The following is a 23,592-nucleotide window of genomic DNA, read 5'->3' as shown; positions in this document are numbered from 1 at the left end:
ATATCACCTGTATCTCCTACCTGGTCAGGTTATTTCTAATCTAGTCCACACTAGCAAATTCCCTAATGAAAGTGAGGGCCTCTGATTTCACCCTGAATCAATTTTTCCTTCTCATACAAAGTAGATATGACTTCCACATCTACTTGTAACTCCTGCCTATATTTTAATATACTTTACTTTTAGAAGTTTTAGGGTTCACAGCAAAACTGAACAGAGTTTCCACATACCTGCTGCATCCACAATTAGAAACAACCTGCCCCACTATCAACATGTCCCACAATACTGGTACATTTGCTACAATTAATAAACACTGACACATCATTATCACCCAAAGTCCAGACTCTACGTTAGGGTTCACTTTTGGTGTTATACATTCCATGGATGTTGACAAATGTATAATGATGTATCTAACATTACAGTATCATACAGAATAATATCATTGCCTTAAAAATCTTCTCTATTTCACCTACTCATCCCCACCTCCCCCCAACCCCAGCAACCACTGATTTTTTTTTTTTTTTTACTTTCTCCATAGCTTTGTCTGTTTCAGAAAGTTATATTGTTGGAATTATATAGTACATAGCCTTTTCAGATTGGCTTCTTTCATTTAGTAATATGCATTAAAGATTCCTCCAAGTCTTTACAGAGCTTGATAGTTCATTCTTTTTCAGCACTTGACAATATTATACTATCTAGATGATTCATCCATTTACCTACTAAAGGATATTCAGTTGCTTCTAAGTTTTAGCAATTATGAACAAAGCTGCTATAAAATTTGTGCAGACATAAAGTTTCAACTCATTTGGGTAAATATCAAGGAACATGATTGCTGGATAGTATGGTAAGAATATGTTCAGTTTTATAAGAAACTTTCAAACTGTCTTCCAAAGTGGACATATCATTTTGCATCCCCACCCACAGTGAATGACAGTTCCTATTGCATTTGGTGTTCTGTTTTGGATTTTGGCCAGTTGTGCAGTAGTATCTTATTATCTTAATTTGCAATTCCCTAATGACATATGATGTTGAATATCTTTTCATACTTGCTCGCCATACATACATCTTCTTTGATAAGGAATTTGTTCAAATCTTTTGTCCATTTTTAAGTTGGGTTATTAGTTTTTTTATTGGTGAGCTTTAAGAGTTCTTTGTATATTTTGGAAGACCATCCTTTATCAAACATACCTTGCAAATATTTTCTCCCAGTCTGTGGCTTTTCCCATTCTCTTGACACTTCTGGAGCATGTTTATTTCAATGAAGTCCAGCTTATCAATTATTCCTTTTATGGATCGATCATACCTTTGGTATTATATTTAAAAATCACTGCCATACCTAAGGTGATCTAGATTTTCTCCTATGTTATCTTCTAAGAGTTTTATAGTTTTGCATTTACTTTCAGGTCTATGATCTATTTTGAGTTAATTTCCATGAGGCATGAAGGTCTGTATCTAGATTCATTTTTTTGCAGTGTATATCTAGTTGTTCTGGCACCATTTTTTAAAAGACTATTTTCTGTATTGTATATATTTTCTTTGCTATATTGTTAAAGATCATTCACTATATTCACGTGCATCTATTTGTGGACTCTATTCTGTTCTATTGATCTATTTGTCTACTTTTTGCTGATACCCCACTGTCTCAATTATTATAGCTTTATAGTAAGTGTTGAAGTTGGATAGTGTCAGTCCTCCAACTTTGCTCTTCTCCTTCAATACTGCGTTGACTTATTCTGGCTTTTTTGCCTCTCCATATAAATTTTAAAGTCAGTCTGTTGATATCTACAAAATAATTTGCTGGAATTTTGACTGGGATTATGTTGAATCTATAGATCAAGTAGGAAAGAACGGACATATTGACAATATCAAGTCTTTCTTTCCATGAATGTGGGATATCTCTTCATTTATTTAGTTCTTATTTGATCACTTTCAACAGAGTTTTGCAGTTTTCCCCATATTGTGTACATATTTTGTTAGGCTTGTACCTAAGTATTTCATTTTTTCACAAGCAAATATAAATGGTATTGTGTTTTTAATTTCAAATTCCACTTGTTCATCGCTGGTATGTAGGAAAGTAATTAACTTTTGCATATTACTTTGTACCCTACAAACTTGCTATAATCACTTATCAGTTCTAGGAGCTTAATGTGGATTCTTTCATATTTTCTACATAGGCAATTATGTCAATTGTGAACAAGATAGTTTTATTTCTTCCTTGTCAATCACTATACATTTTATTTTATTTTCTTGTCTTACTGCATTAGCTAGGACTTCCAGTGTGATACTGAAAAGGAGTGGTGAGAGAGGACGTCCTTGCCTTGTGCCTGATCTTAGCAAGATAACTTTTGGTTTCTCTTCATTAATTACATTGTTACTTGTAGCTGTGTTGTAGATGTTCTTTACTAAGCTGAGGAAGTTCTCTTCTATTCCTAGTTTCCTGAGTTTTTTTTTATCATGAGTAGGTGTTGGATTTTATCAGATGCTTTTTTCTGCATCTATTGATAGGACCATGATTTTTCTTCTTTAGCCTGTTGATATGACAGATTATGTTAATTGATTTTCCAATGTTGAACCAGCTTTGCATACCTCAAATAAATCCCACTTGGTCATGCCATATCTCTTCTTATAAGTTGTTGGATCCAATCTGATAATATTTTGTTGAGAATGTTTGCACTAGGTTTATGAGATACTGGTCTGTAGTTTTCTTTTCTTATAATGACTTTGTCTAAATTTGGTATCAGGGTAATGCTGGCCTCACAGAATTAATTAGTAAATATCTATCTTCCTCTGCTTCTATCTTCTGAAAAAGATTGTAGATAATTGCATAATTTTTCCCTTAAATAGTTGGTAGAATTCACCAGTGAACCCATCTGAGCTTGGTGCTCTCTGTTTTGAAATGTTATTAATTACCAATTCAATTTCTTTAATAGATATAAGCCTATTCAAATAACCTATTTATTCTTGTGTGAGTTTTAAACAGATTGTGTCTTTTAAAGAATTGTCCATTTGATCTAGGTTATCAATTTTTTGTGCATACAGTTGTTCACAGTATTACTTTATTATCCTCTGGATGTCCATGATATCTGTAGTGATGTCCCTTTTTCATTTCTGATGTAATCTGTGCTCCTCTCTTTTTTTCATAACTAGCCTGGCTAGAGGCTTATCAATTTCATTAATCTATTCAAAGACCCTGCTCTTGGTTTTGCTGAGTTTCTCAACTGATTTCAGTTTCCCAATTTCATTGATTTCTACTCTAAATTTTATTATTTATTTTCTTCTGCTTACTTTGGACTTAATATGTTCTTCTTTTACTACTTTCCTAATAGAGAAGGTTAGGAAATTAATTTTTATCTTTCTTCTTTTCCAATATATACATCCAAAGCTATAAATTTTCCTATAAGCACCACTTTCACTACATGCCACAAATTTTGTTGTCTTTTCATTTCCATCAGGTTCAAGTAAGGAGCCAAAACAAAACTTCCTTCACTTCCTTCCCACTGAGCAGCTTGCCCAAGACCCTATTCCAATTCTGACAGCCCATTTACAAGCCAAGCCCCCACATACCCCCTGAAGTCACAAAAGTGTGAGGACCCCCCCCCCCTCCAAGACCAGATCTCTCTGGAGTTAACTCTAAGACTTACCCACACTAAGCCTCTAGCAAGTCATCAATTACACTTCACATTTTCCAATACCAATACTGGTTTCCCCAGAAGTGGGTTTTTGCTCCAGTAAGTTGTGATTCTCTATTATTTGTTTAACTCTCCAATTCTGGGGTCATTGGTTTACCCCATGATCTCAATTCTCTGACAGATCTAAGAAGAGTTTTTGATTTCTCAGTTTGTTCAGCTTTTTACTTGTTGTTAGGATGGACTGACAACTTTCAATCAATCTCCTTACATATGAGACTGAAAACTAGCAAACTAGGAAGGTATCACAAAAATGCAAATGCTTCTTCCCAGAAGATAAGCAATACATCTACAATAGGGAAGAACATTAACTCTTTGCTAAAAGCTTTCTTTCACTAGAAAATTGCTTACTGCATTCCAAGCAAAAGTTCTATTATATACAAAGGCCTGGAATCAAGAAAGAGAACAGTTCTTTAAGAAAATGCAAATGTTCCATAAGATTGGAATGAGACTTGTGTGGTGGAATAGCAGAAAATAAGGATGTAGAGATAAGGAGGAATCATGTTATGCAGAACCTGACTGGCCCAGCTAGAGTTTGGATTTTATACCTTTCTCAGCCTTTGAAGACTTTTAAATAGTAGAATGACATTTATTTCCTTCTAATCCACTTATTCAAAAACTATTAAAGGTGAAAGAAAATGGCATTAATTGATTTATGTTTCAGAAAGTTCACTAAGGGGGCATTAGTTAGAAGTGCATTAGATTCAGGGACCTGGCAAAGACATCAGATGGGAGGCTTTTTCAGAAACTCTGTTAAGACATGATGACAGCCCAAACTAAGGCAGCAGCAGTGGTGGCGGAGGGGGAGGAAAGGGGAAGAGGGATGGATCGGGGTAGAGAAGAGGCACAAGATATGAGAGGTATTTAGGGTTTGGTGACAGATTGAATGCAGGCGCTGAGGGTTAGGGAGAAGTTGCGACTTCCAGGTTTCTGACTTGGGGCAAGAAGGTGGGGGTGCCTGGTGGCAGAGTCAGTTAAATGTGTGTCTTTGGCTCAGGTCATGATCCCAGGGTCCTGGGATCCAGTCAGACGCAGGGAGTCTACTTCTCCCTCTGCCCCTCCCCCAGGTTGTGCTCTTTCTCTCTTTCTCTCTTCCAAAAATAAATAAATAAAGTCAAGAAAGAAAGAAAGATAGATAGATAGATAGATAGATGGTGGTGCCCCACACAAACAGAAGGAAAATTGAGGAAAAAAGATTACGAGTTTTGAATAAGTTGACTCTGAGATAACTGTGAGATATCCTAATGGAGACACATAGATGTCTCGTAGTCAGTTGTATGCCCAAGCCTAGAGTTCACCACAGCCATCCTTAGTCATAATCTAGAAGCTGTCCCTATATAAAAAGCAGTTAAAAGCCTTGGTGTAAATGAGAAGAGTGGAGGGCGCCTGGGTGGCTCAGTCGGTTAAGCGTGTGCCTTCCAACCAGGTCATGATCCCACATTCCTGCGACTGAGTCCCATTTCAGGATCCCTACTCAGCAGGGAGTCTGCTTCTCCCTGACCCTCCCCCCCTGCTCGTAATCTCTCTCTCACTCTCAAATAAATAAAAACCTTTAAATATATATATAATAAAAACCTTTAAATATATATATAATAAAAAATAAATGAGAGAGTGGAATGAAGGGAAAGTCGTTGGACAGAATTTTTTTAGATCATCGGCACTTAAGATACATACTGAGCAAAAAGAGCCATGAAAAAGACCGTGAAGCAGAGGAAGAGAGTGGTCTGGTAGAGCTTTTTTAATAAAATTCGGCGTTAACAACAGAGTTTAAGAGTAAACTGGCAAATACTCCTTCATCCCTCTTTCTCCACAATGGCCACTCCTAAACCACAGCACATCAAACAAGTCCACGTTCTGGAGGTTTGGCACTCACTCGTGCCCCTCCCCGTGTTCTACCCAACGCCAAAACTCCTATTCACCCTTCAAGAACAGCGGGAATAGAGCCGGGGAAGTTTCCCGAATGGGTACCTCCTTGTGTCCCCTTTACCACTCTTCTCACAGCTCAGTTTCCCCCTCATTGCAGTCATTTGAAGGGCTAGATCTTACTCATGTTGTGATCTCAAGACGCAGCGCACACGAAGCCTGTAGAAAGAGCACAAAATGGTGCAGTCCTGTTTCTCACGTGCTTCCAGTTAAATTCCTGGTTCCTCGCCTTCCATAGCTCTCCTTCATAAGCCTATCTACGCTGCCTGGGCTAGAGTTAACAGGGGAAAACCCCCTCTGGACACAGACGTTTCACATCTAGACTGACAGCCTCGCCGAAACCCCTCTGACTTCAGAGCCGAAACCACCTGGTCGCGCGCTAGAGCGCCGGCCGCGCCAAGCTCAGGCCCCGCCCCTCGCGCCCACAGCCCGCCCAGCAAACCCCGCGTTCACGCTTCGCCCTCGTGCAGGCGGAGGCGGGACCGCGCCAGGAGCACTCCCCGCCCATGCCACGCCCCCTGCGCCAGGCGCTCTCCCCGCCCCCATGCCCAGCACGGTGGGTCCCACCCCGGATGTTCGCTATTCGCTGACCGAGTCGGAGGCCATGGCTGTGCAGGTAGGCCTGGCGGTGCTGGGCGACCTACTCCAAGGAAGGAGGGAACAGAGGGAAAGCGTAGGATGGAACTGGGCCGCTAACTGCGCGGGGCTCGCGGGGCTCGGCGCGTAGACAGGCATGAGCTGCCGGATCCGAAACGGTACCTTGGGCGAGCTGCTCTGCGGGAAGGAAGGGAAAGAATCTTTGTTTCGGTTCTTCACTTGAAAAGGTTTTGCTGCTTCTGGGGCAGCGGAGTGAGGTGGGGGTGGGGAGAACCGGAGAGTGGGGGCGGGGGGGGAGCGGTTTCCTGCTAGAAGTGGTTTAGGAGCGCTAGTGCTTTGCGTATGCTAAAATAACTTGCCTGGGGTCATTCTTGCACGTAACAGAACCCGCGCTCCTAACGCTTAAGGTTGCTGTGTTTCATGGTTGTAATTCATAATTGAACAATTATGGGGACACCAAAGAATGTATTTGGGAAGACCCGTAGGTCCCTTTCAGTAGTAACATTTCTGAGCATTTAAGGCACCAGAAGTTTATATCCTTTTAATCTTCCCGTGACGCTTCTATGAGGTATTGTCTCCATTTTACAGACCAAAAATTGAGGCTTTAGAGGTTTGGCGTGCTTAGTGGTCACTTTTAAGATAGCCAGGATTCCGGTCCAGGTCCGTCCCTGTGCGAGGAACTATTCCAGGTTCCTGAAATATACATCAGACAATAAAGAAAGGCAGAAATATATGAATAATCAGTTTAAAGTTATTTAGTGTTTTAATGTTTTGCAAACTTTAGAAATTTTCTAGAAGGATTTAGGACCTTAAATGTTGAGGTTGAGAAGAAATGGTGAACTCTAGATCTTTTAGACCTAACAAATTGGCAAGTTTTCCTTATTACTAAGTGCCTTTATTCGGAGAAGGTGAAAAATTATAATCCTGTGATAGTTCAGATGTTGAAATAGGACCTTTGCCTGTGGATCTAGGGCAGAGCTTTGTTTTGCTTAGAATTGTCATTGAAAGAAGAGGTTAATCTTTCAAACATTCCTGAAATGAGGGGAAGGGGCATAAAAGCTTAGATTATAGATGAATTATTTATTCATGTTGCTTAAGTTCTCTAGGATCCATGACTATTCTGAATTTGACCTTTGGGACTTTGTTTTGAGATTTATGGTACATTGCATTGAAAACAGATTCTAATGCAATGTCTGAATTTTTTCACCATCAGATTTAATATTTACACTTTAATTTTAAAAGCAGTAATTTCCAGCCTCACCAGTTGACACAAGCCACTCATCTCTGTATATAGTTCAGCTCTCCTTTTCCTCCACTCTGTTCTGCTAATAAATATTGATTTGTTTTTGCAAAGCTACACAATGCCAAGGACTGTATTAGGGACTTTATGTTCATTTTCATTTACTTCTCACGATAGCTTTTTGTAATTGTAGGTGTTTTATCATTATTTGTAACTCTTTCTCATCCTTTGGTATCCTAGTTAAAAATGAAGTTTTTTCAAACCCACCAACCAAATTTAACTCTCTTTCTCCACTTAGTGCAGGAGCACTTTATGCCTCTCCCTTTATCTTAGTTATTGGAATTGTTGACTTTCAAGTTTGTCTCCTATAAACCCAGCAGTTTGCAACCTTTATTCTGTCAACACAATTTATAAGCATTATGTGAACTAATCAAACTTCCTTGTGGGGGTGGGGGGGGTAAAATAGGTGAAGGAGATTAAGAGGTTCAAACTTCCACTTATAAAGATGTCATGGAAATGTACAGCATTAGGAATAAAGTCAATAAAATATTGTAATAACTGTATGGTGACAGATGATAACTAGACCTACCCGTGGTGATCATTTCCTTATGTATATAAACATCAAATCACCAGGTTGTACACCTGAAGCTAATATAATATTCAGTGTTAACTATATTTCAATTAAAAAATTTTTAACTCTTCTCATTACACCTGATTCTCTGGTAAAGGAGGAGTGTACTGACTAGAATTTCTAAGGCAGTGCTATGCTATAGAAATATAATACAAGTCCCATATATAATTTTTATTTTTCTAGTTGCCACATTGAAATTGGATAAAAATTTAATCCATTATACAGTAGTCCCCTCCCCCCCACCTTATCTGCTGTTTCAATTACCCAAGGTCAACTACAGTCCAGAAGCAGGTGATCGTCCTTCTGACCCATTATCAGAAGGTCAATAGTAGCCTAACGCTACATCACAATGCCTATGTCACTCACTTCACGTCGTCATCTCACATCATCACAAGAAGGATGACTGCATGCAGTACGATAAGATATTTTGAGAGAGAGACCATATTCACATAACTTAGAATATAATTGTTCTATTTTATTATTGTTAATCTCTTACTGTGCGTAATTTAGAAATACTCTAGGGTATATGTTAAGCATTCAGATTCCTTGGATCCTGTGCCAGACCTTACTGAATCTGATTGTCTTGGAACCTGTATTCTTTTTTTTTTTTTTTAAAGATTTTATTTATTTATTAGAGAGCAGAGCAAGGGGGAGAGAGCGTGAGCAGGGATGAGGGGCAAAGGGAGAGGGACAAGCAGACTCCCTGCTGAGCAGGGACCCCAACATGGGGCTCAGTCCCAGGAGCCTGAGATGATGACCCATGCCGCAGGCAGGCACTTAACCCACTGAACCACCCAGATGCCCCTGGAATCTGTATTTTTTTTAAAGATTTTATTTATTTATTTGACAGAGGGAGACACAGCGAGAGAGGGAACACAAGCAGAGGGAGTGGGAGAGGGAGAAGCAGGCTCCCTGCTGAGCAGGGAGCCCGATGTGGGGCTCGATCCCAGGACCCTGGGATCATGACCTGAGCCGAAGGCAGACGCTTAACGACTGAGCCACCCAGGCGCCCCTGGAATCTGTATTCTTGATATGCTCCTGCTTATGCATTGTAGAAGGCCATTAAATACTTGATTAATAAAACTTCTTAACCAAAAGAGGCTTTCATATCTGACCATGTGGTCATCTCAATTAAATTCTTTTAGTGAACATTATTTATATGAACTCTAAAAACATGCAAAACAGTTCTCCATATCACTTTGGGGTGTAGAGTTTTTTGTGATTGTGTGATCTACTTTCTAAGATTAGCATTCGTCAGGATCTAAATTAATAAGGAGTTCATTATTAGTGCAAGAGGATAAACAACTTGCTCTCTTTTGTCCCCATTTCAGGTTATCAAGTGCAAGGCTGCAGTTGCCTGGGAGGCAGGGAAGCCTCTCTGTATAGAGGAGGTGGAGGTGGCACCCCCAAAGGCTCATGAGGTTCGAATTAAGGTAATGACACATCTAAGGCACTGGAAGAGAAGACTTACAATTAGGTCTCTGGGTAGATGAATCCTCTGAGGATAAACCCCAAAGGCCAGTGTCAAGGAGAAGGTATTGAAACTCATCCAACCTTAGAATCACAACATCCTTCTCTTATTTTACCCCCTTCACTTTTGCAGCACTCCTCTCCGTCTTTTTAGCTTTGATGTTGAGCTCAGCAGCTTTCCCCACGGATCACTGGAGTATTGCAATTTATCTTCCATAGCCTGTGTTTAAGATGAATTTGTAAGATGCTCTCCTTTCTCCTGATCCCATGACTTAAAACGAATGATGACACATTAGAAACAAAAGTAGAATTGGTCTTCAGTCTCATTAGAGGCAGTTTCAAATAAGATTTGGGAAGAGGCTCCTGATTTGACTGGAGCAACAAGCAAGTGAACTCCACTTGCTTAGAGAGCTTTAAAATGTACTGAAACTTGCAGGCAAGGCCTTGGTTCAGGGGAGCCATCAGTCTAGTCCTGCTCAACCTCTGCTGTGGCAGAGAAAGGAAGTTAGTTACCTGTGGACAGAGGGATATTGCACAAGGCAGCCACCTGGATATTGTTAGCGTTCTACTCTGTTGTTTTGATGTAAAGGTAATACTTTAAAGTAGTGACCATTGAATAAAACTAACATTCTAGAAAAGGTAAGCTTTTTTTTGCTGTGAATTAGAGTATACTTTCCCCATCCCACCTCCAAACACTCGTGCTCCCAGGAATCATAAGTGTAGGAGCCCACAGCCAAATAACTTTTCAAAATCCTTTTCAACCCGGACCCAGGAATCTGAAATCTTATACAGTTAATACATTTTTCTCTAAGTTCAGAAATTAACCTGATTGTGATTTTGCCACTGAAAAAGAAACTGTGTCCTGGGATGTACTAAGATGAGCTGTATGGGAAACTACTAACAAATAGCAGGTATATGGGTGAGAAACAAAGAAGCATAAATATAAACACTCCACAATTTCTTTTTTTTAAGATTTTATTTATTTGAGAGAGAGCACAAGCAGGGGAGTGGCAGAGGGAGAGAAGCAGACTCCCCGCTGAGCAGGGAGCCCAATGCAGGGCTCGATCCCAAGACCCTGGGATCATGACCTGAGCCGAAGGCAGACACTTAACCAACTTAGCCGCCCAGGTATCCCTCCGGGATTTCTTTTCTGTGCTTTCAGTGGTTCCTCTCCACACCTGGAGGCACAGTGCCCATAAAATCACCGTGTTTACCTGCTCTTGCTAGCCTGCACTGGAAAGGAGATAGATGTACCATTTCCTTTGCATATAAACACACCATCACTTTTATGGATCACTAAAAACTGTCAATTCTAATTGTTAAGATGCCACAGATTATAAGCATGTGTTGATTTTAAAGAGGTTAAAATATCAAAGAAATGTATCTTAGAATCAGTGAAATAGGGTATTAAAAATGCCTTGCCTTTGACCTATATCTCACTCTGAATTGCATGCAAACACACTTACACGCCCTTTAATATCCTGCTAGATTATTGCTACTGCAGTTTGCCACACCGATGCCTATACCCTCAGTGGGGCTGATCCTGAAGGGAGTTTTCCAGTGATCCTGGGACATGAAGGTGCTGGAATTGTGGAAAGTGTTGGCGAAGGAGTTACTAAGCTGAAGGCAGGTAAGGAGGATATTTGAACCACTTAATTTCATAATTTCAACTTACTTCTACAAGGAAATTACATTTCCATTAAGCGATACATTGTTTCTTCGTGAACAAGTTATCATCTGAGTCATTTGTCAATGATTTTATTCCTTATCTGGGAAGCACAAATATTTGAGAGGTTTTTTCCTTTTGGATTTTGCAGACTACTGTTCATCTGAAAGTATTTATTTCCAAAGCCAGTTTTGACCAGTTAAACAAGAATTTTTAAAGATTCATCAGTGAGTCAGTATTTTGAAGCCCATGACCTTGTTTTCCAGTTACAATTTTAAGAGCTTCGTTTCAATTAAAATTTTGAAAACTTGTATTTCTTGTATAGTCAGTGTGTGAATGACGTTATGTAGGTAAAGTTCTAAGTTGAAGTTGTTAACTTTGTAAAGCCACATGAGTTGACAGGTGTGGAAGTTTGCAGGGGCTGATGTATCCATTTAGAAGCAGATGCTCCCTATTCAGGGTAATGTCTTTGCATTTGTCTCCCAGGTGATACTGTCATCCCACTTTACATCCCACAGTGTGGAGAATGCAAATTTTGTCTAAACCCTAAAACAAACCTTTGCCAGAAGATAAGGTTAGTATCTTTGTTATTTTATTCTTAAAATAGTAAGTAATTCTGTGGCAGTCTATCCAGAATATTCTACATGAATTATTTCATTTCAGCTTTATGGCAGCCTCATTATCACTGGTACCCCCATTTTCATAGATGAGAAAATTAAGACTCAGATTAAGTGATTTACCCAATATCAACTATTAGATAAAACAGAATTTTCTGAACCCATTCTCCTTCCATAACACTGGGCTAAATTTGCCAAAATAGAAATTAAGGAGGGACATGCTTACAGAATCAAATGAAATCATTTTTATGAGCCATTTTATTGTCTGTGAAATCCAAGTAATAAAACTCATAAGGTTCCTAGGAAGATAACAAGAGATAACATAACCCCTTGACACAGAAAAGGTGGTTATTTTATTGTAGTAAGGTAGCAGCACTTACCTTAATACAGGCAATTTAAGATCTCCTTGTGTTCCCCTTTTTTTACTCTTCTTACTGAGGTAGAACATATGTAATAAAGTACTTAGTCTAGAAATCTTAAGTGTATGCTCCACGAATTGTTATGTATATACTCACCTAACGGTTAGATAGAGAACCTTCCCAGCACCCTACAGTCATTCGTATCCCTTCCACGTCACTACCTGCCTCCCTCAAAGGGAACCACTGTTCTGATTTCTTTTGCTACAAGACTCCATATAAATAGAATCACATACTATGTGCCCTTTTGTCTGGCTTCTTTCGTTCATAATGTCTGTGAGATGTATCCAAGTTGCTCCGTGCATCAGTTCTTTTGTTGCTGTGCCACATTTCATTCCTTCATCTCTATTCATCCATTCCCCTGTTGATGGACACTAAAGTTGCTCCTTAAATGTTTGGGGCTGTCATGATTCATGCCGCCGTGAACATTCTTGGGTATATCTTTTAGTGAATATATGCACTACTTTCTCTTGGGTATTTTCCTAGGATTGGAATTGCTGAGTGTAATACTGTGATTTCATTTAGATGACCAAATTTATATTTCTCATATGTATTTGGTGTTCTGCCATGGTTTCTGGCTCATAGCTACTAAAACCCTTGGAATTTCCTGTGATGTGGGCTATAAAGGTGTCTTTGTTTCATTAGTGAAGATGACTTTTGGAAAACCATTAGGAAACCTGTGGATGGCCTGGCCTTTGGTAAGGGAAAAGGGGCTCTTGAGGTTGAATCAGTCAGTGGCCAATGACAGTCAATCATAATTATAATTAAGCTTCCATAAAACCCCAAAAGGACTGAGTTCAGAGAGTTTTGGGGCTATTGAACACATGGAGATTGGGGAGAGTGACTTACCTGTAGAGCCTGTGGTAGCTCCTCAGCTTTTCCCCATACCTCCTATGCCTCTCTTCACCTGGCTGTTGATTCATATTCTTTATCATATCCTTTAATAATATAAGTGTTTCCATGAGTTCTATGAGCTGCTCTGAGGAATTAAAAGAACCTAAGGAGGAAGTCTTTGGAACCTCTGATCTCTAGCCTCTGGGTCAGAAGCATAGGTAACTTGGGGCACCTGGGTGGCTCAGTCAGTTGAGCTTCCTACCCTTGGTTTCAGCTCAGGTCAAGCGCTGTGGCAGGATCTGCACTCAGCGCCGAGTCTGCTTGAGATTCTCTGCCTCGCCCTCTGCCCCTCCCCCAACTTGTATGCGCACGTGCACGCGCTCTCTTTCTCTGTCAAATAAAATTAAAAAAAAAAACAAAAAAACACTGATTAACAGCCTGGAGCTTGTAGCTGGCTTCTGAAGTGGAGGGTAGGGGGCAGTCTTGTAGGACTGAGCCCTTAACCTGTGGAACCTGATGGCTCTCTCCAGGTAGTTGGTGTTAGAATTGAGTTGAATTCTCAGACACCCTGCTGGTGTCCAAGAATTGTTCAGTGTTGTGTGTGAGGGAACACACCCCCACACACACATTGGAATTGGATCCATGACCTAGAAGATTGAGTCACATATGGAAAATCCACGTGTTCTTACATTTGTTTTCTAGTGCCATTGACAAAATTAGTTTATATTTTTGGGAAACAAGATTCCATTTACTTTATAACATAAGTCCAGTTAGTTTTGGCAAAGCTAGAACCAAAATAAATTTTGTTTTGAAAGGTAATTTCAACACTGTTTAAAAGCTTGGGACCTATCAAGTATAATAATGGTAATGGGCTTTTTGTGGCTGGCTGTAGCATTTTCAAGGGACAAGTTCTTTCAGAGCATAAAATGTATCCCATGTCACCTTTTGTTCAAGAAAGTCCTCTGGGACAGAAGTGATTTCTTACATTAAGGAAGGCTAAACAAACTTAAGTTCCTCTCTTGAAGGTTTAAGTTATTTGTGGTAGAGCTTTGTCACATAGTTTTTTGTTTCTGGTCATATTTTTCTCTGAAAGGAAGTGTATTTACTCTTGAGTCTAAAGGCAATCCATTTTCTTTTCATCTGTGTATTTGTCTATTCTGTGTATTCCAAAAGATTAGCGTAAGAATGTACATCAAATTATAGTGTGTTGTTTTTACTAAAAATAACAAATATAAAGCACCCTGTGCCAGGCACAATGTTAATGCCTTATATAACATTTGGTTTTTATAGCAATCTATAAGGAAGATATTATTGTGTCTCTCCATTTTCTAGTAAGGAAACTAAGGCACAGAGGTTAGTTAACTGGCCCAAGATCACATGGGATTTGAACCCAACTATGTTTGACTTTAGGGCCTGTACTCCTAAGCAGGACATTACGTTACCTATCTATTTAGAATGTCAAAAATAATTTTCGATACCATTTATCATACTGGTTGCCTTTGTGAGGTTTTTTTTCTTTATCCTTCATTAGTGTTACCAACTACACAGGCAAAAAACAAAGAGAAAGAAAAGATAACTTGAATCCTTGAGGACTGTTTTGAAAAAAAAAAAAAGCCTCCTGAAAGATCTAAATTAGCCAGTGTGGCTACCTATTTTCATCACCGGATCTGCATAATTGTTCATAATCTCTGCTTGGGAAGATTCTGGTTTTGGCTCTGTGCTTTCAGAAGTTATATTTGCTCACAGTTTTATGATGGAATTTTAAAATTATTTTCATCTGATCCATAAGTTGTATCTGTAAAATTTATTTCAATACCCAACAGTAAGATCCAGAAAGATATTGAATGTTGGAAAAGTTACGTAAGGGTAGAAGTCTTTCTTAAGTTTCCCTAATAAGGCATTGCCGAAAGATGTTATATTTTTTTTTATTTTTTATTGTTATGTTAATCAGCATACATTACATCATTAGTTTTTGATGTAGTGTTCCATGATTCATTGTTTGTGCATAACACCCAGTGCTCCACGCAGAACGTGCCCTCTTTAATACCCATCACCAGGCTAACCCATCCCCCCACCCCCTCCGCTCTAGAACCCTCAGTTTGTTTTTCAGAGTCCATCGTCTCTCCTGGTTTGTCTCCCCCTCTGATTTACTCCCCTTCATTCTTCCCCTCCTGCTATCTTCTTCTTCTTTTTTCTTAACATATATTGCATTATTTGTTTCAGAGGTACAGATCTGTGATTCAACAGTCTTGCACAATCCACAGCGCTCACCATAGCACATACCCTCCCCAATGTCTATCACCCAGCCACCCCATCCCTCCCACACCCCCACCACTCCAGCAACCCTCAGTTTGTTTCCTGAGATTAAGAATTCCTCATATCAGTGAGGTCATATGATACATGTCTTTCTCTGATTGACTTATTTCGCTCAGCATAACACCCTCCAGTTCCATCCACATTGTTGCAAATGTCAAGATCTCATTCCTTTTGATGGCTGCATAATATTCCATTGTGTATATATACCACATCTTCTTTATCCATTCTTCTGTCGGTGGACATCTTGGCTCTTTCCACAGTTTGGCTATTGTGGACATTGCTGCTATAAACATTGGGGTGCGCGTACCCCTTCGGATCCCTACATTTGTATCTTTGGGGTAAATACCCAGTAGTGCAATTGCTGGACTGTAGGGTAGCTCTATTTTCAACTTTTTGAGGAACCTCCATACTATCTTCCAGGGTGGTTGCACCCGCTTGCATTCCCACCAACAGTGTAGGAGGGTTCCCCTTTCTCTGCATCCCCGCCAACATCTGTCGTTTCCTGACTTGTTAATTTTAGCCATTCTGACTGGTGTGGGGTGGTATCTCATTGAGGTTTTGATTTGGATTTCCCTGATGCCGAGCGATGTTGAGCACTTTTTCATGTGTCTGTTGGCCATTTGGATGTCTTCTTTGGAAAAATGTCTGTTCCTGTCTTTTGCCCATTTCTTGATTGGATTATTTGTTCTTTGGGTGTTGAGTTTGATAAGTTCTTTATAGATTTTGGATACTAGCCCTTTATCTGATACATCATTTACAAATATTTTCTCCCATTCTGTCGGTTGTCTTTTGGTTTTGTTGACTGTTTCTTGAAAGATGCTAAATTATTAATACATTAGAAATTAGACTTTGGGGGGCGCCTGGGTGGCTCAGTTGGTTGGGCGACTGCCTTCGGCTCAGGTCATGATCCTGGAGTCCCAGGATTGAGTCCCACATCGGGCTCCCTGCTCAGTAGGGAGTCTGCTTCTCCCTCTGACCCTCCCGCCTCTCATGTGTGCTCTCTCCATTCTCTCTCAAATAAATAAAATCTTTAAAAAAAAAAAAAAAAAAAATTAGACTTTGGAGGTTGCCTGGGGTGACGCGGTTGGTTAAGTGTCCCAACTCTTGTTTTCAGCTCAGGTCATGATCTCAGGGTCGTGAGATGAGCCCCACATTGGGCTCCGTGCTAAGCACGGAGTCTGCTTGAGTTCTTCCTCTCCCTCTGCCCCTCTCGCTCATGTGTGCACATGGTCTCTCTGGAGCGTGCGCGTGCTGTCTATCTCTCTAAAATAATTTTTTTTTTTTTTTATTTGAGAGAGAGAGCATGAGAGGGGAGGGGGTCAGAGGGAGAAGTAGAATCCCCACTGAGCAGGGAGCCTGATGTGGGACACGATCTGGGACCCCGGGATCATGACCTGAACCGAAGGCAGTCGTTAACCAGTTGAGCCACCCAGGCACCCCCTAAAATAAATCTTTAAAAAAAAAAAAAAAAAAAAAGAAATTAGACTTTGGGTCTTAGTACACTTTTCTGTCTATCTGTCATATTTAAAATTGATTTCTTTTTCCTGTGCATTTTGGGAAACCTGATTTACCCTGCCTTTTTCCTTTTTTATTTTCTTTAGAGTTACTCAGGGGAAAGGATTAATGCCAGATGGTACTAGCAGATTTACTTGCAAAGGAAAGACAATTTTACATTACATGGGAACCAGCACATTTTCTGAATATACAGTTGTGGCTGATATCTCTGTTGCTAAAATCGATCCTTTAGCACCTTTGGATAAAGTCTGCCTTCTGGGTTGTGGCATTTCAACTGGTTATGGTGCTGTTGTGAACACTGCCAAGGTAAGAGATTGGCCTGGATTTTAGCTTCTGCCTTCTGATTTGATACAACAGAGCTTTGCTAGAATAGTGAACTTGGCCCGGTGTGTAAGAAACCTAGTGATTTCCTTGACACTTGTGCAATGAGTACCTAATAGACTGTCTTTCCTGTTAGGTGGAGCCTGGCTCTACTTGTGCCATCTTTGGCCTAGGAGGAGTTGGACTGGCGGCTGTCATGGGCTGTAAGGTGGCTGGTGCATCTCGGATCATTGGTGTGGACATCAATAAAGATACATTTGCAAGGGCCATGGAGTTTGGAGCCTCTGAATGTATTAACCCCCAGGACTTCAATAAACCCATCCAGGAAGTGCTCATTGAAATGACTGATGGGGGGGTGGACTATTCCTTCGAGTGTATTGGTAACGTGAAAGTCATGGTAAGTGTTTTTTTCTTCATTTTTTTTTCTTTCTCTAGCTTTATTGTAAGAATAGAGCATGTAATACATACACAAAATATGTGTTAATTGACTATTTATAGTATTGGTAAGGCTTCCAGTCAATAGTAGGCTGTTGGTTAAATTTTGGGGGAATCAATAGTTATATGTGAATTTTCGACCGCACGGGGGGTGGGCGCCCCAACCCCTGTGTGTTGTTCAGGGGTTAGCTATACATCCACTTTACTAACCTGGAGCAACAACTTCTCTAAAGCTCAGTTTCCTCTTGTGTAAAATGCAGACAGTAATGATACCTCCTTGACACAGAGTAGATGCTCAGCAGGAGTATTACTGTTCTCCACCTGCTTCCTTTATTAAAGTCCTTAGAATTTTGAACTAGAATTTATTTGAAAAACTAGACATCAAGGGGCGCCTGGGTGGCTCAGTAGGTTAAGCGTCTGCCTCCGGCTCAGGTCATGATCCCAAGGTCCTGGGATCGAGCCCCAATGTCGGGCTCCGTGCTCAGCAGGGAGCCTGCTTCTCCCTGTGCCTGCCGCTCCCCTGCCCCCAGTTTGTGCTCTGTCTCTGTGTCAAATACATAAATAAAATCTTTAAAAAAAAAAAAAGCTAGACAGCAAATAAAAGCCTTAAATTCTTTCATTTTGTGTTAATATTTAGCCAGGTTAATAATTTTTTTTAAAAAACCATTGAATGAAATTACATTTACCAAATAGTCAGTGTGATCACTTTGTGTGATTTTTTTAGAAGCTCTGTGCCACCACTCTTTCCTCCCAAAGCTACTTTGCTGATATTCTCAGCAGAATGCACTGACCTGTGTGATTCGATCCTGCCCCTGTCTGCAGAGAGCCGCGCTGGAGGCCTGCCACAAAGGCTGGGGCGTCAGCGTCATAGTCGGGGTAGCTGCTTCGGGTGAAGAAATCGCCACTCGCCCATTTCAGCTGGTAACAGGCCGCGTGTGGAAAGGCACTGCCTTTGGAGGTAATTCAGTGCGTGAGCACATTTTCTCTTTTGTTATTTCCATTGGCAGAATTTTCATCCCAGGCTGATTTAACAAGAATTTTCATGGACTACCTTCTCATCATAAGTTGTTGCATAGTTATTTTAATAAGAGGGTTTTCTATTCAATCACTATTCACCTCTGGGGCTAGGTTGATGCTCAACTTCCTCTGAAGCATGAGATCCCTTTTTACACACACAAAAATCAGTATCCTGTTGATGAGGAAATAGTTGGGGGTAGGGCAGGAGTGAGAAGGTGGCTCCAGGGTACACAAACAACAGTGTCAGCCACATTGCTATGTTGTGGACTTAAATGGGTTATTGGCATTTCTCCTCATTTTTCCCAAGTGTAGTTTTCACTGGATGTGATTGTACCTCTGTCTACATAGTACTGACTTCAGCAGTAACCAATACAAAGTCTTAAACTGAAAATACCGTATTAGACCAAACCTTATAACAGAATTGAAAAGCTGCCAGACTGATCATTTTTCCCTTTTGTGATCCTAAAAAGTACACGGTTGGTTGGGGTTGCCTAACTACTGGTGGATTGCTGAAAAATCATTTCCATCTTTTCCGTGGTTGCTCAGCTAGGAAGCACAAATCATGCTTTTATATCCCAACAATTATGAATGAATGAAATCTAACGTTTTTATAGGTTTTTAAATATATATATCTATAGATACACACACCTATATGTATATATATACATTTATATTCTCACCATCCTCTTAGGGGGAAAAATCACATTGCATGAGTTTTTAATCTGTATTTAACAAAGAGTCTCTTAAGATCCCCATCCTCATATTATGTCCACTTTTTTGAAGGCCAGAGGAAAAGATCAGGAAAGTATGAGGGGTTTAGCCAAAGTTTTCTGTCTTTATACTATAGAATTCAGCATAAAAAAATGTCAAGGGGCGCCTTCATGGTGCAGTCCGTTAAGTGTCTGACTCTTGGTGTCAGGTCAGGTCATGATCTCAGGGTTGTGAGATAAAGCCCTACATCGGGCTCAGCTCAGTCTGCTTGCAGATTCTCTTTCTCTCTACCTCTGCCCCTCTCCCGACTCAGGTGAGTGAGCTCTCTCTCTCTCTCAAATAATAAAATCTTAAAAAAAAAAAAATTTCTATTAAAAAAGAAATGTAAAGCTGACTAAACTTGCCTTTCCAACTAGATGTATGCTTCACCTGAGTATCTTAGAATAGACTTTTAAGGCCACACATCCTCCCAGGTCCTTAACTATATTGGAAAGGGCATTCTGAGCCTGGGAGACTGAGCCAGGGGGTTTGATCCTAACCTCTCACGGGAGCCTCGTCCTCCCAGCTCATGCTGGTTGGGAAATAAGCTGGAGCATTAGGGCCCAATGGGTGTTGTTAAAATATGACCCATAGATGGAAATAGAAGTTTTGGTCTAGAGAATAGTGGTGGCTGTACTTGTCTCAGTTACCAGGAGATTTAAAGGAGAAAGAAAGGGGTGCCTGGCTGGCTTAGTGGGTAGAGCATGTGACTTGATCTTGGGGTTGTGTGTTCAAGCCCCATGTTGGGCATGGAGCCTACAATCAATATTATATAAATATAATTCTTTTTTAAAAAAAGGAAAAGGGGCACCTGGGTGGCTCAGTCAGTTAAGCATCTGCCTTCGGCTCGGGTCATGATCCCAGGGTCCTGGGATTGAGCCCCGCATCGGGCTCCCTGCTCAGCGGGAAGCCTGCTTCTCCCTCTCACACTGCCCCCTGCTTGTGTTCACTCTCTCTCTGTGTCTCTCTGTCAAATAAATCTTTTAAAAAAAAAAAGAAAGAAAAAGCCCCACAATTTTTAGGGGAAGAATAATTGGTAGAAGATAGAAGGAGGGAGGTTTGGAAAAGGCTCAAAAGAGGTTTGAAATGAGCTACAAGGTATCCCTAGTTTAAAAGGTGGAAAGGCTTCTTTGTCGATTTATTATGTCTTTCAATATAAGTGAAAGACTGAAGGACCTGATTTTGTTTAAAATCTTAAGTAGCTAGGGCTCCTGGGTGGCTCAGTGGTTAAGCGTCTGCCTTCGGCTCAGGTCATGATCCCAGGGTCCTGGGACGGAGCCCCGCATCGGGCTCCCTGCTCAGCGGGAGGCCTGCTTCTCCCTCTCCCACTCCCCCTGCTTGTGTTCCCTCTCTCGCTGTGTCTCTCTCTGTCAAATAAATAAATAAAATCTTTAAAAAATAAAATAAAATCTTAAGTAGCTAAAAATTTCCCACTGTTTTCAGTTTCACAGTTTTCTAGGGTGCATTGCTATCCCTAATTTCATTGTTAAGTTTAAAACCAAAGGAATAAAGTCATGTATCACATCAGTTTTATTCTTCCTTGAATTTCATGATTACAGAAATCTTTCTGTTACGGACCTAAATAAGTTTGGTGTAAGACTTCCAGAGTTCTGTGCTAGATAGTTTAAAATTTTGTCTCAGTTTGCTAAAAACTTAATGAGATTTTAGTAAATCTTAATACAGAAAAAGGAAAATACTCAGAAGGCATTTACTGTTTTCTTAACTAAAGACATACATTAAATTCTTCCTCCTCTCTGCTGATTTTGGAGTTCTTCATTCCTTTTTAATTCATGATAAAATTTATTCTCTTAAATGTCTGTCACCCACTAAGTAATAAGCATACTGTAAAGATTTTTGGGAGAATTAATAGATGTATGATTTCTTTTAGGATGGAAGAGTGTGGAAAGTGTCCCGAAGTTGGTGTCTGAATATATGTCCAAAAAGATAAAGGTTGATGAATTTGTGACTCATAATCTGTCTTTTGACCAAATTAACGAAGCCTTTGAACTGATGCATTCAGGGAAGAGGTAAGCTTCCTCTTTGGCTCTATATTATAAAATGTAGTAATGATTTAGGGTTTATGTAGGAAGGGTAAAAAAAAAGATAGTTTTAGTGGTCTTAAAAGATATCCATTAAAACCTGTTTATTGCTTCCTTCTCTTACAGCATTCGAACTGTTGTAAAGCTTTAAATTCAACAGAGAAAACCTGTTCATCCTTGTTCCGAGGTCTTGTGGTCCAGCTGGAACAGCCAGACAAGCCAGGAGATCTTCCAAGTTCACAGCCTCTTAGACATTCTAGACCTTCTAGACCTTCTCTACTACTACTTCTAGATAGAGTAACCTACTCTAGGCAATAATATTTTTTGTATAATTCATAAATCTCTAATCAAGGACAAGGCTAATACAGTCCTAAATCTGTTTTCTGAACTCTCCTTCACATGTATAATTGCCAACTCATTAAGGAATATCCTAACATAATAAAAGTAATTTCTGTGTATGTGTAGACGTTGTCATCTCTGTTTTATGCTGAATTCGTTCTCATGGTTCCTGTCCCCATAATTTTCATTCTTTACAGGAAAGCTAGAGGAAACAGGGCAGTGGTGAGTATCTGACCTTGCCTTCTTCCATCCTCAGTAATTTTTGCTTAGCTTTTAAGAGTCGCTGGCCCACTTACTAAAAACAGATAATCCTCACCATCAGGGGCAAAGTTACTCAGAACCCAAGTCAGCCCCTGTGAGATTACATTCTTTAGGACAGATATCATGCCTTGTTTAGACTCACTCTCCCAGTTCCCAGTGCGGCATCTGGCCCACCCTGGGCGCTAAACTTCGTTGACGAAACTACCTTCTGGGCATAAGAAGGTGTATGTGGGTTGGTGGCGGCTTCTATGAACTCTTACAAAAGTATGTAAAAAAAAATACATACTGAATTTCCAAGTTCCCAGGCACTTTTTCAAATCTTAATGTTTACCACTTCTGGACACATTGCCTTTCCTCTCCAGAGGTTTTTTATGAACTATCTGTCCACATCCTTTTCCTCACCACCCAGAATTTGGTGTTTTTCACGCTCATGCATATTGTTACACTTTTACCGTACATATCCCTTAACCCTCTAGTCTTTGGTATTGAAAACCTGATACTGTCTCATTCTGCAGCTTTCATTTTTTACTCATTATTGTGTGACGAATCCATGTGATGCTCTCATTCACTAATTTTAATACTGTGCAACAGTATTCAGTTATATGAAATAACTTATCTGCTGTCCAAATGATGGCATAAAGCAGCTTCCAGAGCTGTTTCTGTACTGCTAACACTGGTGAAACATTGTACATCTTGTTCATTGTGTTACTTAGGATATATAGCTGACCCTTGAACAACATGGGTTTGAACTGCACAGATCCACTTACACATGGATTTTTTACATTATGGTATTGCAAATGTATTTTCTCAACATTTTCTCTCTAGCTTACTTTGTTGTAAGAATACTGTTTATAATACATATATAAAAAATGTGTTAATCAACTGTTCTCTTAAGGCTTCCAATGAAAAGTAAGCTGTTTGTAAAGTTTTGGGGGAGTCAGAAGTAATACGTGGATTTTCAAATGCGTGGAAGGTCAGTGGCCCTAACACTTGCGTTGTTCAAGAGTCAATAGAATAAGCACATCTTGACTTCAGAAATTGCCAGATTGTTCCTCAAAATGGTTGAAAACTTTTGCAAATGAGATGGGCGTGAAATGATATTAGTTTAGCTGGCATTCCCCTCAGTTACTAAGGTACTATTGTACATTTGTATTTCCTTTTTTGTGAAGTATCCATTCACATCCGTTGCTCCTTTTTCTATTGGATTAGTTATCTTTTTCCAAGTACTTTTTAGAGGAGTTATTATAGATGTCAATCCTTCATCAGTTTTATATCTTTAATGTATTTTATATTTAGTTTTATTATAGTCAAATCAGTCTTCGTGGTGCTCTTAAGTAACATTTACGTTTTCTGAGCAATATAAAGAAGCAAAAATGATGCATAGTCTTCCCATCCAGGTAATCCATTGATACTGGAAAAAAAAAAACCAAAACATATCTGAGAGAAAATTACATAAGAAAGAAGAGCAGCACTCCCCTCCCACAATAAAAAGTTGACTGCTGTTAAGTTTATATATCTTCCC

The 23,592-nt window shown here is 39.9% G+C and overlaps 1 protein-coding gene and 1 long non-coding RNA gene across 4 annotated transcripts in view; one reads left to right on the top strand and one right to left on the bottom strand.

The window, feature by feature from the left end:
• Positions 1-5,990, bottom strand: part of LOC112825491 (uncharacterized) — a 44,423-nt gene extending 38,433 nt beyond the window's left edge. For all 3 annotated transcript variants that reach the window (XR_012377988.1, XR_003208708.2, XR_003208707.2), the window contains exon 1: positions 5,603-5,990. This is a non-coding gene — a long non-coding RNA (uncharacterized lncRNA). The remainder of the gene's footprint in view (positions 1-5,602) is intronic.
• An 81-nt stretch (positions 5,991-6,071) lies between these two features.
• On the top strand, positions 6,072-21,934 carry ADH5 (alcohol dehydrogenase 5 (class III), chi polypeptide). The gene is made up of 9 exons (XM_025873493.2): positions 6,072-6,222; positions 9,406-9,507; positions 11,033-11,174; positions 11,697-11,784; positions 16,995-17,214; positions 17,366-17,626; positions 18,487-18,622; positions 21,320-21,458; positions 21,597-21,934. Exons 1-9 carry the CDS (start codon positions 6,151-6,153, stop codon positions 21,619-21,621), a joined length of 1,185 nt encoding a protein of 394 aa, XP_025729278.2. The 5' UTR covers positions 6,072-6,150; the 3' UTR covers positions 21,622-21,934.
• The last annotated feature ends 1,658 nt before the right edge of the window (positions 21,935-23,592 follow it).

This window comes from Callorhinus ursinus, unplaced genomic scaffold (genome assembly GCF_003265705.2).
Source record: "Callorhinus ursinus isolate GAN/ISIS: 27379988/994484 unplaced genomic scaffold, GSC_fseal_2.0 scaffold4, whole genome shotgun sequence".
NCBI classification, from domain to species: Eukaryota; Metazoa; Chordata; class Mammalia; order Carnivora; family Otariidae; genus Callorhinus; species Callorhinus ursinus.
This window is presented reverse-complemented; position numbering and strand designations above follow the sequence as displayed.